This window comes from Aspergillus lucknowensis, assembly GCF_044049455.1.
Source record: "Aspergillus lucknowensis strain CBS 449.75 chromosome Unknown BJX67scaffold_3, whole genome shotgun sequence".
NCBI classification, from domain to species: domain Eukaryota; kingdom Fungi; phylum Ascomycota; class Eurotiomycetes; order Eurotiales; family Aspergillaceae; genus Aspergillus; species Aspergillus lucknowensis.
This window is the reverse complement of record NW_027263547.1, coordinates 1,058,255-1,074,114: the sequence shown is the minus strand read 5'-3', so window position 1 is coordinate 1,074,114 and position 15,860 is coordinate 1,058,255. Positions and strand designations below refer to the sequence as shown.

The following is a 15,860-nucleotide window of genomic DNA, read 5'->3' as shown; positions in this document are numbered from 1 at the left end:
GCTCTTTCTGCTGCACCTTGAAGGAGACCTGACAGCAGTCAATGTTTTGGGCCATTTGCCGCGTTCTTGTGTATCGGCCAATATGAAAAGGCCCTGATTTGAGCGCTGCAATCTACCGGAATCCACACGGAAAAGTGCTGCATGCGTGTCCTGTCCTGAGGAGGGTGATTGTCCTGGTCCTTGAATCCGAGTCTGCGGCAAGTTCAAGGATTGGAACAAAATCCGAGGGCTGGAAACGAAAAACATGTCATTGCGAGCCGGGCCGCGCGTATTATGGGAGCCAGGGAAGGCAATGGAATGCTTTGGCTACTGAGATTGTCCTCGATGCTGCCGGTCGTGTCGGACAACAACGACTGTCGGCCACGCCTGCAAAGCAACACCTCCGAGCATGAGGCAGCCCGCGAAAATCTGTGCGCGCAGGAACTCTGCCTTCGACAAATCCACTAACGCTCCTGCGATAGGCGTTCCAGCTAGCGATCCAATTGAACTAATACCCCACATCATCCCCATGCGCGTCCCTAGCATCTTCATATTCGGGCAAAGAGCTGGGTGCGAGATGATCGACGTCGGGGCTGTCACTAATACGCCAGTCAAGAAGCCCCAATAACAGGACCATACAATAAAACCAGGAGTGTTGGTGGCAGGGATCCAGGTGAACATCGCAACTGCGGACCCTGCCGTGCAGAACAAGAGAATGCAGATTGGAGGGACTCGCGATCCAAGTAGATATGGCACCGTGCGCCCAAAAGCGGAAGCGCCGTTGATAATGGCCACCATGTAGAAGGAGAGGCTTCTCGTCGTCTCTAAGACAGTCCGTGCGTACGAGGCGACGTAGAACAGTGGGATCCAGTACGCAAGCATCACGCAAGTGAGAGAAACAGAAAAAAGCATAAACGGGATGTCCTTAAATGCCTTCTTTTCGATCAGACTCCGGGCACCAATTTTCTCACCTGGTCGGCGGCATAGCACGGCGCACGTAAATATTGCAAGAACGAGGTTGATAAATGCGATACTGCGAACGGTCCACGGAAACCCTATCCGTGGTTGGAGCTGACGGAACATGATTGGGAAGACGACGCTTCCAACACTTGAGCCGATTGAGGCACAACCGATAGCGATGGGGCGCTTGGTCGTGAAATAAGTGGAAATCACCACGAGTGCCGGGATATATGCGATGCCACCGCCGATACCGACACATAAACCTTGGGCAAGAAGAACTTGGTAGTACTCGGTCGCTAGGCTCGTCATCATCATCCCAAACACCACAAGGAAGCTTCCCGAAACGATCAGGGGGCGGAGGTGTCCCAAGTCGACCAAAGGTCCCGTTATAATGCCCACCATTACAACGAGGGTGGCCTGGACGCTTCCCACCCATGATATGGCGGACGGCGACTCATCGGGTAGGAGGGCAGTTTGGTAAAATTCTTGAAAAGCGCCGTATGTGCTGATTAACCCCCTAAATTGATATGAGATGACTTTCCTGTGCAATTGCTGACAGGTCGACATACCAAGAATTTACGAAAACGCAGAAGACGGCGGCGACGCTGGTCCATGCTTCCAAGCCGCCATTCGGAAGAGACTTTTGCGGGGGCGGGTGTTCCTGAGCTCCGACTCCAGACTCTGTGACACGAGACGGCTTTTCAGCATGATGAACGGCGCCGCCATCAGTTCGGAGAATTGACGACATCCTCATTTGCCATGTGCTTGAAGATCGGGAAAGGTGAAAATTGCCGATATCGTCTTTTATATGTCCAGCGGCACAAATCTATTAATAATGAAAATGGGAGAAATCGCGCCATCTGCCGGGATCCTGCCTGTGGGGTTCGGCTATCCTGGTGCTTTGGCTGCGCCGCCAGCGTTGCCGCGCACGGACTCTTCGTCTCCTCACTTTCATTGTCTGGGCCTCTCGATGCGGTACTTCACACATTACTGAGAATGTGGTTGTCGAAGCGCGTGTTTTGCAACACTTTTCGGTGGCTACCAAGTTGGGGCTGGTCTCCCGTCATAGCCTCTCCCTCCCACACTTCTCGCATAGGATGCTGTGGCGGGCCAATGGTAGATTTGCACCTCAGGCTCAAAAAGAATACGGGCCCAGTCAGACGGTGGAAAAATTGTGTGCGATAATGATGCTCCCGTCCCGACCGTCGAGGGTTGTGTATATTACCGGTAGACTCAGTGCGCACAGTCGCTGTTTTCTGAGCGGACAAAGAAGTGCACGTGTAATGCTCCAGCCGAATTGACCTGGTGCTTGCGGTGGTGTTTTTCTCGTTGTCGTGCTGCCTCAAAGTTCCCGGTAGTGCGGTCAAACTCAGGCCTTGAACGCCCCTCTAACGCCCGTGAGAAACCCTCCAAGCCACGGGTAAATGCTCTGACTGATCAGACGACATGTCAACCAAAAGGAAGGTCATAATAAGCGCTTTGCCACAGAGTTGCTTGGTCAACATTCTCTGCCATGAGGGCGTCATCAAACAAACTGTCACTTGCATCCTCAATCGACCATGACAGATTGTCCCAGTGCATTTCCGACCCAACAGGATACGTCGACAGGGCGTCTTGCGAGTAGAGGTTCGTGCTGAGCTGAGGGTTATAAGCAGCGGCAAAAGCTTGCGTTTGTGGGTCCCAGCTAGTGACCTGTGATATTGGGATAGAAGGCGGCGGGCCCTGTGGCATCGGAGGCTGGGTGGTTTGCATATTCCGGCGGACGCGAATCCTCCCGAGGAGCGGTACGTTGACCGCTAACTCTTGCATGCGCGCGGTATTGCTATCCTCTGGTTGGAGAAGATCTCGTAGAGAGCGAAGCGTTTTGGCACCGCGCTCTGCAAAATCCGACCCCACTCCGTCCTTCGACTTCTCTTCCATGAGCTGAATCACTTGGACTACTACACCTTCGAGGCGAGCTTTATCAATCTGGAAACTGTGCCGATCGGGGGACCGAGAGCTATGAGATGTAAGGAGCAGCAAGACCATGGCCGTAAAGACCTGAAGGTCAAGCATCCGGAGGGTAAAGAACCCAGAGGGAAGCTTCCGCCGAAGGAATTGATACCTATGAGCGACAGACTCACATGCGTCAATGCAGGCGAGGCGGCTGTAAAGGTACTCTTCACTTTGGTCTTGGCGCAGAGCGACTGGAAGGTTCGCCTTCATAACAATGCAATAATGCACGAATTGGACGATATGATCGGGCTTCAGATCGTCGCCTGGATTGATGGTCCACCACAATCTGGGGGCCTCGGCGGCGAGCCCCCTCGCCTCTCGGACGATCTCCAGCGCAGAGGTATACAGCTTTGTGGTTGATCCCTGTGCCGCACTTAGATCCTCCAGATCGTAAATCTTCGGGGCGATGTCCAGTAGGCGGCTCAGGTATATAGCGGGCTGAACAACGCCGTCAACCATGATGCCAGGAGGGTCTAGAAGTGGGTATCGCCTGGTGTATGGAGGAAGATTCAAAAACGTCCCCGCCATTCGATCAAGGCTACATATTAGCTCCCATAGCTGGGCTTTGTGTCGGGTCTCTTCGTCGGGGCCTCCATTCACCTTCTTCAGCCGGGCTAGCTGCACTGTCTTGGGTAAGCCCATTAACTCTGCGAGAGCGATAAGATGGCGCAGCGTGAGCCAGGCTTTCTGAAGATTTCCACGGCCAATCTGCCTATTGATGGCCAACAGTCAGCAGTTTCCTTGCGTGTAATTAGCCAACAACTGTGGGGAATTTTCAGGACAGCTGATTACAGAAAGACCTACAGCCGGCAGAAGTGTATGCCCAGCCCGAGACCTGGGACCGTACCCACGAGCCGGTCATGCGCCATCACCAGGCTTTCGACGGTATCCGCAACGGTACGGGAAAAGGCTAGCCTTCTATGGGCACTTCCAGCCTGAGGGCCTACATTGTTGGTTTCTCGAGGAACCTGCTGGGCGGTAATTGACAGCGCCATTAGCCAAGAAGCGAGACAAACGACGTCGACATCCGGTTGGCACATCTCTTCATATCGGCTGAGCATTTCCTGCTGGGAGTCGGGCACCGAGGGCTGAGGCAGCATGGAATGGACAATCTGCAGCCAGTCATACGTGCATACCATCATGTCTGCAGTTTCCTCCTTTGAGGGAATCAGCCTTTGCAGAGCCGGTCGCACACTCTCATGAAGGGGGGCAGAGGCTTTCGCCAGGCGCTCCTCAGTTTGCTCCTGACGCCGGTGTGCATCAACACTGAGCCAATTGTTGTGGAAGAGGGAGCGCAGGTGGGAAGGCCCCTCTGAAATGAGGATTTCCGATGCGCTAGATTCTCCATCAGAATCGTCCGCGCCGAGTGAGTGATCAGTGCTCTGCTCCAGTGGGATAGATGGCTTTCCCCCGAGTTTGACTTCAATGCCACCAACAATCTTGGTCAGCCGAGTAACCTGAGATTCGAGTTGCGAGATTCGGTATCGTGAGGATAATCGCTGCGCCTGTCGCTGCCGGGGATTGGATATCTGGGCGAGACACGCAGTGTTGCGTTCGGTGCACTGGCGGCACGTTGAAGCATCCTCCGGGATTCGAACGCATCGAACTTTCCGTCTCCGGCCTACATGGAGTGAGCGGGAGAGAAACCAGCTCGTGGCTCATCAGGTAAATATGCAGCGTAACATACATTCGGTGCAACTCTTGGTGCCTTTCCGGACGGCAGCATGGCTCTGCGGTGCGAGCATGACGCCCACGTGGGAAACGGGCAAAATCTCCGATATTTGTCCGACAGCGCGGTCCGCAATGCAGTTTCGAGCGAGATAAGATGATGCAAGGAAGGGGGTTCAGCAGCGTTGGGAAGAAGAAGCAAAAACAGCGGACATGCAGGCGGACGGACGACGGACGAAGAACAGATCCGCGGACGACGGACCACGTGCGCCCCGAAGCGCCTTTGCCCGATCGGGTAATCCATTCGCGACTTGCTTGGAACGGGCTCTCGTTTCTTTGGTGCGACCGGTTCCTGCGATTGGCTCAGGGTCCTGTGCTTCTGATCTTGCTGTGCCTGATGACGGAGGTGGACGAAGTTTGACTCAAGGCCTTGACGAAATCGGAGTGTCGCAACTTGTGATCACCGATCCTTTGTTCTGTTCGACTGATATATAGAGAACAGAAGACACCCTCTACCCTCCACCCTCCACCCACAACACCACTGGCATCCCTCGAGATTGAAATCGCCGCCTAAATCGAATCTAGCTGTCTACTATCCTCGAGCCCTTCGCAATGCTCTCCCTTCAGAAACGTGGCGGCCCCTATCCCTCCACGGCAGCTGGCCTTGGGGGACTCCCTACGAACGACCTCGATACCCCTATCAGTGCGGTATTCCTTGTCCTCTACATTATCTTCGCCGTTATCAACATGACCATCTTTCAAAAGAACCGCCGAAGGAACCACAAATTCGTTTTGTCTGGAATGTTGTTCGGCTTCTGCATGGCACGCATCACAACCCTGGTCCTACGGATTGTCTGGGCCAATCGACAGCACAACGTTAGACTGGCGATAGCGGCCAACATCTTCGTGAATGCTGGTATTCTGCTGATATATATCATCAACGTGATCCTCTCCCAGCGTATCCTCCGTGCCAAACAGCCGCACATTGGGTGGCATCCGATCCTGCGCACTGGAACTAAGGCTCTGTACTATCTGATCCCTGGTGCACTGGTTATGGTCATTACAGCGGCGGTGGTCTCGCTGTACACGCTCAACCCGGACACTCACTCTACATGTCGCGATGTTCAGCTCGCGGCCTTGACATACCTCCTAGTTTTCACCTGCCTCCCAGTCGTGCATGTTGCAGCAGCAGTTCTCCTGCCCCGATCACAAAACGAGGAGACGTTCGGCGAGGGCAGTATGGCTGCCAAAGTGGTTATTGTTACCCTCTCGACTGCGATGTGCATGTTGGTTGCAGGCTTCAAGGCCGGTGCCAACTGGAGCCCCCCACGGCCGGTCACCAACCCAGCGTGGTTCCATTCCAAGGCATGCTTCTATGTGTTTAACTTCATGCTTGAGATTCTGATATTGGGTCTGTTGACCTTAACCCGCATTGACAAGCGGTTCCACATTCCGAATGGGTCCACCAAGCCCGGCGATTACAGTGGGGAGAAAAGGGAGGAGTCTGCGGAACCAAAGACAGAGCACTGAGTCTTCCCATGTTTCGCAAGTTTTCTAGAAGTGACGGCCACACAAACAGTTGACATGTATGATAGAGAGCAATAATGTACGTAAGAGCACCACTCCGGGATGGGGAATCAATAATGCTTCCACAGTGAAATCTCAACCCGTGCACCACAGCCATGTGGCAGTGGCATCTCGTATTTCTCCCGTCCAGGCATGATTCTCCGCTCAGTCAAGTCGGCGAGTCGGCATCGAAGGCCCCCGATCGAAGCCCAGCCCCTGGTCACAATTGGACTTTGGCTGCGGGGTCTCGCACTTCCTTGGCTCCGCGGACGAACTCCCGTCCGAATCATCGCTGGCGCGAATGACGGCGGGAAGGACACACGTTCGAGCCTGTGGCAACTCGACTTCGCGCACAAGGGTTATAAAGCAACGACCATAACTCTACCTTCTATCGGCAGGCCACCCTCAACGACCGCCTATGATGATGCAGAGCACATCAAACAAGCTCCTCTTGGTGGCCTTGTGGCCAGAGGAAAGCAGATTGTCCTCGTCATGCACTCATACGCCAGCAGTCTAGTGAAAGGCTTCACACACAGAGATCTAGCGGGACAGGGAAGACGGGGGGAGCTATCAGTCTTGTGTACCTGACTGCCGTGCTGATTCCGGGAGGCACAAGCGTCGAGTAGTCTTTTTTGCCTGGGGGATTGGATGGAGTGATGGTATTAATCGTACGTTTAACGCACTTCCGGGGTTGTTCTTTTGCGCGGAGCATTGACCGACTTACAGCAAGACGAAAATTCCCCAAAGAATGCTAAGGAGAACTTCTATAACGACATTGAAGAGGAAAGTGCTTCGAAGTTTCTGGCCGAAATCGTGCACCGTGCTCCAGCGGCTATGCGTACGCCGTTGACCTCCGAGGCATACCGGGACGTGCCTCCAGAATGCAGGATTCCCTCTCATTATGCTAGAGCAGCTTGATGCGCTGAGCCAGCCGCAGGCAGTTGCCGATACGATCGAAGATATCGCGACGCGGACCGTTGTCTGATTTAATTATGAGAGGACCTGTAAATCGCTTCGCCTCTAATTGGAGATTCTCACATCGCTTGATCGGCCTAGATCTGAAAAGAAAACATTGTGAGCTATCTGGCGATACTTGCCGAGCCGCCTCAATTGGTGCAACATCTCGCGCCCTGCGTGGACACGCGAAAACGCATGAGGCATCACAAACATGACCTCTGTCTACCCCGACTCCGATGCATCGTGTTTGCAATTGTCTCACTTGAACCGGGCTGAGGCCAATCTCATCGACTGCCAAGGTTGTAGTGCACCTGCATGAGCGTGTTGTACAAGGGAAGCGCTGTATGGCTCGTCCAATGGCGCGACTCAGGGACCAGGGTCCGGCGTTCAGACTGTCTCGACCATCCATAAAGTGGACCGATTCTGCCATCCTGCTATCCAACCCTATCAAACTGGTAACCAGAGCTAGCACCATGTTATTTCTCGCTCTACTTTTTGGCCTCGTTGCTGGGCAGGATGATGGTACGTTTATCTATCGATTCGATGCCTGGGAATCGGAAGACTCACTTGAGAAGCAATCACAAGCGAACAATGGCTCATCACATTCAACACCACAATCTTCTGGCCCTCGTCTACGGACTACTTTTACGGTCCTACAACCGGTCCCAGTGCTTCGATAGTCTCTTGCAACGCTGCCTGGGTTGAATGGTCAGGGCGTTCCTCTGAACTGCGATCCCTGGGCGCGACTGCGACAAGCACCTCATTAGGATCATATGCCACCAGCGAAGGCGCCTGTCGTACCTCTGTTTCGCTCGAAAGGTATTCCGACACCCATACTGGAGCTCTTACCACACTCTGTGATGGTGTCCCTCGTGCACTGGGACCTCGCGAAACAGTGACGCAGTACTACCCCGGGCCCGGCCAGTGTGTTACAGGCTACTCAACGTACACCAACACCGAGACGTTATATCGCGAGCCAACTCCCATCCCCGAATGTACCCTACAGACAAGCGAATGCATCCCAATCTGGCAAACGTATTCCAGTCTTTCAAGCTCATGGCGTGACTCCATCATCACAAGCACACCAGGCGATACCAACAGCCCCATCGCACCGTACGACTGCCCATCCACTATACGCGAGTACCCCGAGGAAAACCCCTGTTCAAACTGCCACTTCCTCCCCGGCACCGCAACGCTCTTCTACTGGCCCGTCACCACCGCCGACGGCGACCTCTGTCTGCAGAACGGAACGACCCTCCCACCCTCGGGCCCAAGCACCGCCATCGTCGACGGCTCCACCTTCACCTCCCCAACCGTCTACCTCTCCTTCACCTCCATCTACGCCTGGAGCAATCGCCGCGGCCACGCCGGCTTCCAATGCGGCGTCGACCACAACAACGCCGTAATCGGGCTACACCCAAGTGACCTGACCTCCGTGCGCGGCCACCGCAACGCAAGGTACCCGGTCTACGGAACAGCATACCCATTCAACCTGGCCGAGTTCCAACCGCACGAGATCGGAGCGTACACGCAGTCACTGATCCCGTGGCCGCAGTTCCAGGGCGGATCGCAGTGTCCGATTGGGGATGTTGATACATGCACGATGATTCGCGACGACTATACACCCTGGGTGTTGTTGCCGGAGGAGGTCAGACAGATCGACCCCTCGTGGACCGTGTGTGATCGCGACTGGTATATCCCTCCTGTGACGATGGTCGCGCTCGATAGGGAGGAGATCACGGTCACGTCGACGCCGGAGCCTACTAAGTTCTTTGCAGCTGTACCGCAAGGGGGAGTTACTGCGGTGACGGCTGCGCCTACCAGCACGCGTGGGTGGTAATGCGATCCGGTAGACTTGGAGGATGCTACAGCAGCTTGAAGTGCCCGGTTCCACGTGTACCATCGACTCTTGCCTAGTTTGAGAGTTCCTTCCAATTCCATCCATCCACCTGAACCGCAGCTCACTCCTTCCTTTAATGGCCCGGCCAAAGACGCACCTTCCACCCTCGGACATACAAAGTACCACGTGTAGCTCAGTTGCTCCTTCCCTCCCAAACCCCCTTCCGGCCTTGAGTGCTGCTTCACCGTGAATGGGTAGCCGCCTGCCTCTACTCGTTGCTTTCCTGATTCTTTGACACCATGTTGACTTAGATCACCTCACAGACCCACAGCTAACCATATTTGGCACCTAGCAAGACTTCGTGCTTACAAGAGGAGCCCATGAGATGAGCCGGGCAAATCTGGCACGGGAGGTTACCATTGTAGAGTAAGGGCATAACCAAAGTCAAAGGTGCGCTAGAAGCTTCGGCAGCATCGGGCAGGGCAAGCTGCAAAGGCAGCACAGTCCCAGCCTAGTCGACCGTCATCGATATCGGTGACGGATTAATTCAATCTTCTGATTTCAGCTCCTAATATCGCTTTAATCGTTCCTTTATTTCGCTTCCCTCGTTCAATTGCTCTTTCCTAATATGGCTATCGTGGAGGCCTAAGTATGGGTGTCAGAGTCCAGTTTCGGTGAGGCTATTTGGCTCGTCGACTCACCTATTAGTGGATCAGAGAGTGCCTATGCAGGTGGACGACCTGTCCGCTACTTCCCTGTAGACCATTTCGAGTACGTTTCCACGGGGATTCTCACTCCCAGATCCCCTGATAAATACAATCAACACTTTGATCGATACTTCAACGCTAGGCGATTCCTGAGGCCCGCCGACCTTGACAGCGTGGCTTACAGCAACGCAGTTTCTCTATAACTTAGGTGCTATATTAAATTGTCTTCTCCAGCACTACTTCTTTATTTTCTTAATAGTCATGTTACTGTTAACCTGCAATAGCAACACGTACTTGGTTTTCATACTAGATTGGTTCTTGCTTCTCCCAGGCCCCTAATAAAGTGGACAACCGCCGTGTTAGTTGTCTTGCCCATGGGCCTTGATAAGTTGGCATCTTATCATTCGTGTGCGTATTACCCACCAGTCCCATCCAACAGTAGATAGTAGCCAGATAGCATGGATGATAACATGTTTACAACTTCAAGTCATTCACCCCGAATACAAACAAAAGCTATCGTCCTGGTGCTGGAATGGAACTCATACCAAGTCTATCTTCCAATCTTGTATACTCCATATTGTGCGGTGACGGACGCTTACATATTTGTATTGTACCGCTGGAGTTGGCCATTTGACGGAGATATGCTATGGAAAGAACCCCACTGGCACTGGCAGGGTCCTCGAAACAGAACAACAGACATTACTTATTAGACACTGGCAGGAGCTTAGATTGACAGGGTCTTAAATACAAATGTTAAACAATATTCATCTGGAAAGAAAGCCCACCATCCACCACGGATAGATCAAAGTATGCATATATAGAAACAACAGACAACAAAGCAAGCATCCATACAGACGGGATACTGCGGTACGCACGCTTTTAACCTCGCTAAAAACAACACTGACAACAACAACAACAACAGCAACAACAAACAAGAAGAAAAACACAAAGAAAAAAAAAAAATCCACAATCTCGTCCACCTACATCAACTTCCAATACGTCTTCCCTGCCTCATCCAACTCCTCCTGGCTATGCATCATCTCCCTGAACCGCTGGAGCGTCGAGGGCCGGCGTCGATGGTGTGGCTCGATTTCTTCACTGCTTGCGCTGCCTACACTCTCACGGCGCTCGTGCACATGTTCTTTCGTCATGGGCTCCGGGTGGTCCTGGATTGCAGCTGCAGCTGCAGGTGTGGCTGTAGATGCCTGGGATTGGGACTGGGACAGCAATTGTGACTGTGTCTGTGACTGTGTGTGTGTTTGTGGTTGCGCCTGCGCCTGGGGGTGAGAGTGAGGTTGGAACAAGCGCTCCATGAAGCCTTCTTTCTGCTCCGGGTTGGGGTTGCGGCTTGCTATACGGTGTCGGTATATAAGCTGGATACCGGGACTCGGGTGGGAATACGCACCTTTCGACATTGTTTACTAAGACAGTAATAGGAATATCAGCGGTATTGGTATTTCGTCTTATCAGCTGAGAATGTGGGGAAGTCTGGAGTACTTATTCCTGGAGTCGTGATGCTTTGGCGTGGCAAACGGGCCATGCCATGGGCCAAGTCGGCGTGGGTTCGCCATGCACGTACGTCACCACTCAACCGTGGACGGGAGAGCCACTCAACATAGTATCCAATTGGACGACTATCGACCTACTTCTTCAGCTATCCATCCAACTACGAGTATCCAATACCGAAAGCAGAAAGGATATGCTAAAGCTTCGCTCCACCTCTCCTCAACTCGGCCTCCGTCCACTCCCACAGCGCCTTCCCCATCTCCTCACTATTCGCATACCGATTATATGTCTTTAAATTCCCCACAGGCACATAATACGCCCCATTCACGAGCTCCCCGCGCTTCGCGCCAACAGCTGCCCATAGCTGGTTCCACGCCCCCTGCTCCACCTGCGTCCCAACGGCCCCGAGAACCTTCGCTCCAACCGCAGCGATGGGATTCTGCTTCCCAATCGGCCCGTAGAGATCCGTCGCAATGAGACCAGGGTGCAGGGAGACGGCCGTGAGAGAGGGATACCGGCGTGCAAGCTCCGCAGCGAAGAGGATATTCGCGGCCTTTGAGGCGCCGTAGCGAGCGTGCGTGTTACACTTCTTGAGCTTTGACTGGTCGAGGATCGTATCGAATGACGGGGCGAGGTTGTGTCCGACAGATGAGAGGGAGATGATCCGGACGTCTGAGTTGGGTTCTTCCTCTGCTGTTCGTAATAGTGTCGGGAGTAGGAGCTTCGTAAGTAGAAAGTGGCCTGTATGGTTCGTTCCGAGCTGGATTTCATGACCTAGATCTGTTTCCCCTGGGGGTAGGGACATGACGCCTGCGTTTAAGATGAGGATGTCGAGGCGCGAGGCCTCGGATTTGAATTTCTCGGCTGCGTTTTGCACGGATTTCGTCGAGGAGAGGTCGAGCGGGAGCCAGGTGATACTGGCGTCTGGAGTAGATGATTTCAGCTCGGCGATGGCATTCGCAGCCTTCTCCTCTGAGCGTGCAGCGAGAAAGACCTTTTGCGGGCTGTGCTTGAGGATCTGGCGGATCGTCTCCTTTCCGAGGCCGGCGTTTCCTTCCTTTCGTTAATTATCGTCGAGCAATTGGTCCAGAAGTGTACTCACCACCAGTCACTAAGACGACCTTGCCCGATAGATCGGGGATATCCTGCTCAGGGCGAAAACTGGCGCCGCCAATATAGTTTGTGGGGTTGAGATTCGCCCACGCGAAGGACGCCATTGCCGTGATGAACATTTTCTTTTGTTTTCTTTAGACCTTTGAAGCATCATGTAGTATATTGCAGGAGCGGGTCATTAAATAGCTTTGCGAAAAGAACCGAGGCGTGTAACCAACCCTCGCAAGGATTGCCGCGGCGGGTCGTCGAGGCGCGATCACAAGATGCAAATCGTAGCGTATGAATGTCCATGTGCAGCCATGCCGAGCGATGATGCAAATAATATGAAGCTATGATGCGGCCTGTCGGGAGCTAATTTTGCGACCTGGTTATGGATGGTTGTCGCGACCGTATCCACTCTCGTCACAGGTGGAAGAAACTCGGAGAAGTTGACCGAAAGACATGCGATGGCTGTCCTTCCGAAGATTGTGCTAAGTGAAATATCGGCAATCGGCGGGGATCCTGAAATTCCCAAAATAATACTAATGCGTCACCGACAAACGGACTGGGCAGCGGATTCTTCTGAACTCGGTAGGTATTGTCAGATTATCGGCGGATCAGTTGACCTCAACCTCTTGCAATGGGTGAATCGCACTGGCAGGTTCCTCACGATCCGTCCCGAGTAACGGAGCGCTCTCGTCCAACCACGGGCCGTCTCTCTCCTGGCAGATATTTGCCTCTCGACGCTGTTGCCACTTCCGAAACCACTCGGTATATCCGTCTTGAACTCCGTGACCAGACGAGTCGGCGTCAATATCGACGACCAGAACCATTTTCCTGGCCCCGTTGACGCTCACAATGTCGTGCTGGATGATCGATCCGTATCGGGTGGCCCAGCGTGGATAGTGGCTCGTCGGGTCGGCACGGTCTCCATTCTTCAGAGATTCGGTGGCGAGATTGTTTGGTACGGCGCCAGCCTCGAGCTCCGACATTTGATGCTGCTGTGTGCGCTCAATGGAACCGGGATACTGGGGCTGGCGAAAACCATACTCCTCATCGTCGAGCTCCCAGAGCTGTTTTCGCCGGAAGAATAGTATTGATGTATCGCAGAGCTGATGCTCTCAGCATGGGAAACGTACAGCACGGAAACGATCAATTTAGAGCGATTGTGTGTGGCTCACCTGAGAAACCAGCCCTAGAGCGAATGTCGCGAACACCACAACACCAAGGATCAATATAATCACTTCATCGGTTGATTCCGTCCCATCTGGCACTGGTGTGTGTACCTGTTTGTGGTGTGTGCTGGCTATCTGTGCCATCCAGCCGGAAGAGCAAAATAAGCAAAGCAAAGCAAAGCAGAGGCAAGTTTCGGAACCAGGAAATCGCTCGCGCCAAATAAATACAAACCACAAACGGAGGTGGGGGAGCAGAGCACCAAGTTTCAGGCCTCGTCGCACCTTTTCCATCCTTTAAAATTTGACTTGTGGGTAAGCATTGCAAGTCGTATGTTTCACCCGAAGGATTCACCGGAGCGATTCGTGCATATCCCGATCCGGTCGAACCCGACAGAAATTGTAGATCTCGAATGCTCTGGCCCGGGGAGGTTTTTTCTTGACGACAGGTCAAGCGACCGTGGCGTGTGCAAGGCCAGCGATCAGCATCCTGTCCGCCGAGATTGACCCTTCTGGAATGTCATAATGGAGACGGGAGCTTCCGTGTTGTATAAGGTTGTTCGTGGTCGTCGGGTCACTCAAAAGTCAGATGATCACAGACTGTACACTGTGGATGGCCTGAGGCTTTTTAAAGGGACACGTCGCTGACCTGGCTCGATATCAGTCCTCGCCTCACACCTGGGAAGCGCACCCTCTAGTCATATCTTCTAGACTCTCAATGTAATGGCATCCTCGCCGCCGAGTCTCGGATGTCTCCCAGTCGAGCTTCTCACCCAACTTGGCTCGTACCTCTGCCCTCATTGTGCCGGACGCCCTTCGTATGACTCGCAAGGCCAGGAAAGTCTGTCCCGATTAACTCGAATTTGCAGAAGGCTCAGGGATATACTGCAGCCCTTCGTTTTCCATTCGTTTACACATATCGGGGAGGCCCCGCCGCGGCTCCTATCCTTTCTCTACGCTATCGCAGCACGCCCTGAACTTGCGCAGGCTGTGACAACAATAGCAGTCTCCCAGCCACAGGCAGGCACCGAATTCACCGACCATGACAGGCGGCTTTTGGAACAATATCTTGCATGTCTACGCCTGCCATATCCCCCAACAAATTGGCCCGTCAATGAGTACAAAAGAAACTCTATACTGGAAATTATCGTCTTCTACTGCCAGCGTTTAGAAACGCTCGACTTCGTAACACTCTATCACCTCAACTCCTATCAGAATCCGCTTCACCATGCTTCATTCACGAGGCTACGAGGACCATCAATGCCTACTTCCTTCGGCCTTGGCGTTCAGTCGTACCTAGAATATGATATCCTTGCACCAGTTCTCGGCGCAGCGCGAACATTAAAATCCCTTGCGCTGCCCACTATCACGGGCTTCAAGCCCGGGAACGGGGTTCGTCTTCCTGTCATGAGATCGCTCAGGGTCCTGAATTTTCGGGCAAGCCTGCCGGCACTGTCTTTTGTCCAGGCACTCCTCGCCCATTGCACCCAATTGCAAAAGTTCACCTTACATCTGCGTCTGCAGGTGAATCAGGAGCGCGATAGGAGCTGGACGGTGCTAGATGCATTTGCCGCCCTCTTGTACGTCAAGGACACTCTCCAGGAGCTCACCTTCGAAGCCAGCCTTGACACCCCTTTTGGCGAGCTCAACCAGGGTTGTATCTCCACGCTTACCCAGTTCAAGCAATTGAGGTCACTTAAAGTCAATGGCCGTTGCCTTCGGGCACTGTCCCAGTCCTGGACACTCAATAGCGGGACAGCTGATATGTCACTATTCGCCACACAGCTTCTGCCACCTACAATCACAAACCTGACGATCTGGGATCCGCACGCTTCTCTCATTCCTGCCCTCTTCTCATTTGCCCGAGAGAAGGTATCTGGTCAATACCCTCATCTCACCACCGTGTTGGTTGCTGCGTCTCCCACATCTCGGATTTGGATGCCCCGTTCGGATTGGGCAGAGCACAGGGATCAGCTCGAAGAGGAATTTGAGAAGGCTGGGGTGACGATCTCGTTGAACCTTCCAAATGCCTTTCCCTGATGGAGGGATACTATTGACTCATGCTAAATGTCTAACATTCACTTATTACGATCACGATTCTGTCACAAGCGAGATGCCATCTATTCGGCGCGCCTTCACGGAACATGAGGCCGCTTCCTCGGACGATTTATTCAGTTCTTTAAATTAGGGATTCTACAAGCATGTAAGTACCAGATACATAAGATCATGTGAGCCATTTGGACATGTCATTCCAGGCTCCTGGGATCCATCTGTCTCAGCTACACGAAGTGTCGTTGCCACGAGTCGCCTTCGTGATACACAATGGCCTTCGGTGGCATACCGCTTAAATGTCCCCCGAATTTTGGTAAGCATTGCGGCGCCACGGATCGGAAATAAGATACCCATGAAACTCCCTGC

General features: G+C 53.3%; 9 protein-coding genes across 9 annotated transcripts; 5 read left to right on the top strand and 4 right to left on the bottom strand.

The window, feature by feature from the left end:
* Positions 1 to 306: 306 nt before the first annotated feature.
* Positions 307 to 4,679, bottom strand: BJX67DRAFT_369779 (major facilitator superfamily domain-containing protein; the record flags this gene model as incomplete). The annotated part of the gene is made up of 5 exons (XM_071030815.1): positions 307 to 1,456; positions 1,509 to 1,611; positions 2,394 to 3,646; positions 3,739 to 4,555; positions 4,622 to 4,679. The coding sequence occupies 5 exons, from the start codon at positions 4,677 to 4,679 to the stop codon at positions 307 to 309; spliced, it is 3,381 nt and encodes a 1,126-aa protein (XP_070890681.1).
* A 451-nt stretch (positions 4,680 to 5,130) lies between these two features.
* Positions 5,131 to 6,227, top strand: BJX67DRAFT_167447 (uncharacterized protein). Its single transcript, XM_071025035.1, has one exon. The coding sequence runs from the start codon at positions 5,215 to 5,217 to the stop codon at positions 6,130 to 6,132; it is 918 nt and encodes a 305-aa protein (XP_070890680.1). The 5' UTR covers positions 5,131 to 5,214; the 3' UTR covers positions 6,133 to 6,227.
* On the top strand, positions 6,227 to 6,914 carry BJX67DRAFT_167455 (uncharacterized protein). The gene has a single exon (XM_071025036.1). The coding sequence runs from the start codon at positions 6,322 to 6,324 to the stop codon at positions 6,754 to 6,756; it is 435 nt and encodes a 144-aa protein (XP_070890679.1). The 5' UTR covers positions 6,227 to 6,321; the 3' UTR covers positions 6,757 to 6,914.
* Positions 6,825 to 7,153, top strand: BJX67DRAFT_377441 (uncharacterized protein; the record flags this gene model as incomplete). Its single annotated transcript, XM_071032109.1, has 3 exons — positions 6,825 to 6,836; positions 6,895 to 7,006; positions 7,077 to 7,153. The coding sequence occupies 3 exons, from the start codon at positions 6,825 to 6,827 to the stop codon at positions 7,151 to 7,153; spliced, it is 201 nt and encodes a 66-aa protein (XP_070890678.1).
* Positions 7,154 to 7,598: 445 nt separating this feature from the next.
* Positions 7,599 to 8,965, top strand: BJX67DRAFT_369777 (uncharacterized protein; the record flags this gene model as incomplete). The annotated part of the gene is made up of 2 exons (XM_071030814.1): positions 7,599 to 7,647; positions 7,701 to 8,965. The coding sequence occupies 2 exons, from the start codon at positions 7,599 to 7,601 to the stop codon at positions 8,963 to 8,965; spliced, it is 1,314 nt and encodes a 437-aa protein (XP_070890677.1).
* Positions 8,966 to 10,534: 1,569 nt separating this feature from the next.
* Positions 10,535 to 11,230, bottom strand: BJX67DRAFT_167392 (uncharacterized protein). The gene is made up of 2 exons (XM_071025034.1): positions 11,078 to 11,230; positions 10,535 to 11,023 (listed from the first exon to the last, which is right to left on the bottom strand). The coding sequence occupies exons 1-2, from the start codon at positions 11,085 to 11,087 to the stop codon at positions 10,653 to 10,655; spliced, it is 381 nt and encodes a 126-aa protein (XP_070890676.1). The 5' UTR covers positions 11,088 to 11,230; the 3' UTR covers positions 10,535 to 10,652.
* Positions 11,231 to 11,374: 144 nt separating this feature from the next.
* On the bottom strand, positions 11,375 to 12,395 carry BJX67DRAFT_377438 (putative short-chain dehydrogenase/reductase family protein; the record flags this gene model as incomplete). The annotated part of the gene is made up of 2 exons (XM_071032108.1): positions 11,375 to 12,231; positions 12,281 to 12,395. 2 exons carry the CDS (start codon positions 12,393 to 12,395, stop codon positions 11,375 to 11,377), a joined length of 972 nt encoding a protein of 323 aa, XP_070890675.1.
* A 492-nt stretch (positions 12,396 to 12,887) lies between these two features.
* On the bottom strand, positions 12,888 to 13,589 carry BJX67DRAFT_377437 (uncharacterized protein; the record flags this gene model as incomplete). The annotated part of the gene is made up of 2 exons (XM_071032107.1): positions 12,888 to 13,382; positions 13,452 to 13,589. 2 exons carry the CDS (start codon positions 13,587 to 13,589, stop codon positions 12,888 to 12,890), a joined length of 633 nt encoding a protein of 210 aa, XP_070890674.1.
* A 361-nt stretch (positions 13,590 to 13,950) lies between these two features.
* On the top strand, positions 13,951 to 15,558 carry BJX67DRAFT_167389 (uncharacterized protein). Its single transcript, XM_071025033.1, has one exon. It carries the CDS (start codon positions 14,166 to 14,168, stop codon positions 15,480 to 15,482), a length of 1,317 nt encoding a protein of 438 aa, XP_070890673.1. The 5' UTR covers positions 13,951 to 14,165; the 3' UTR covers positions 15,483 to 15,558.
* Positions 15,559 to 15,860: the final 302 nt, after the last annotated feature.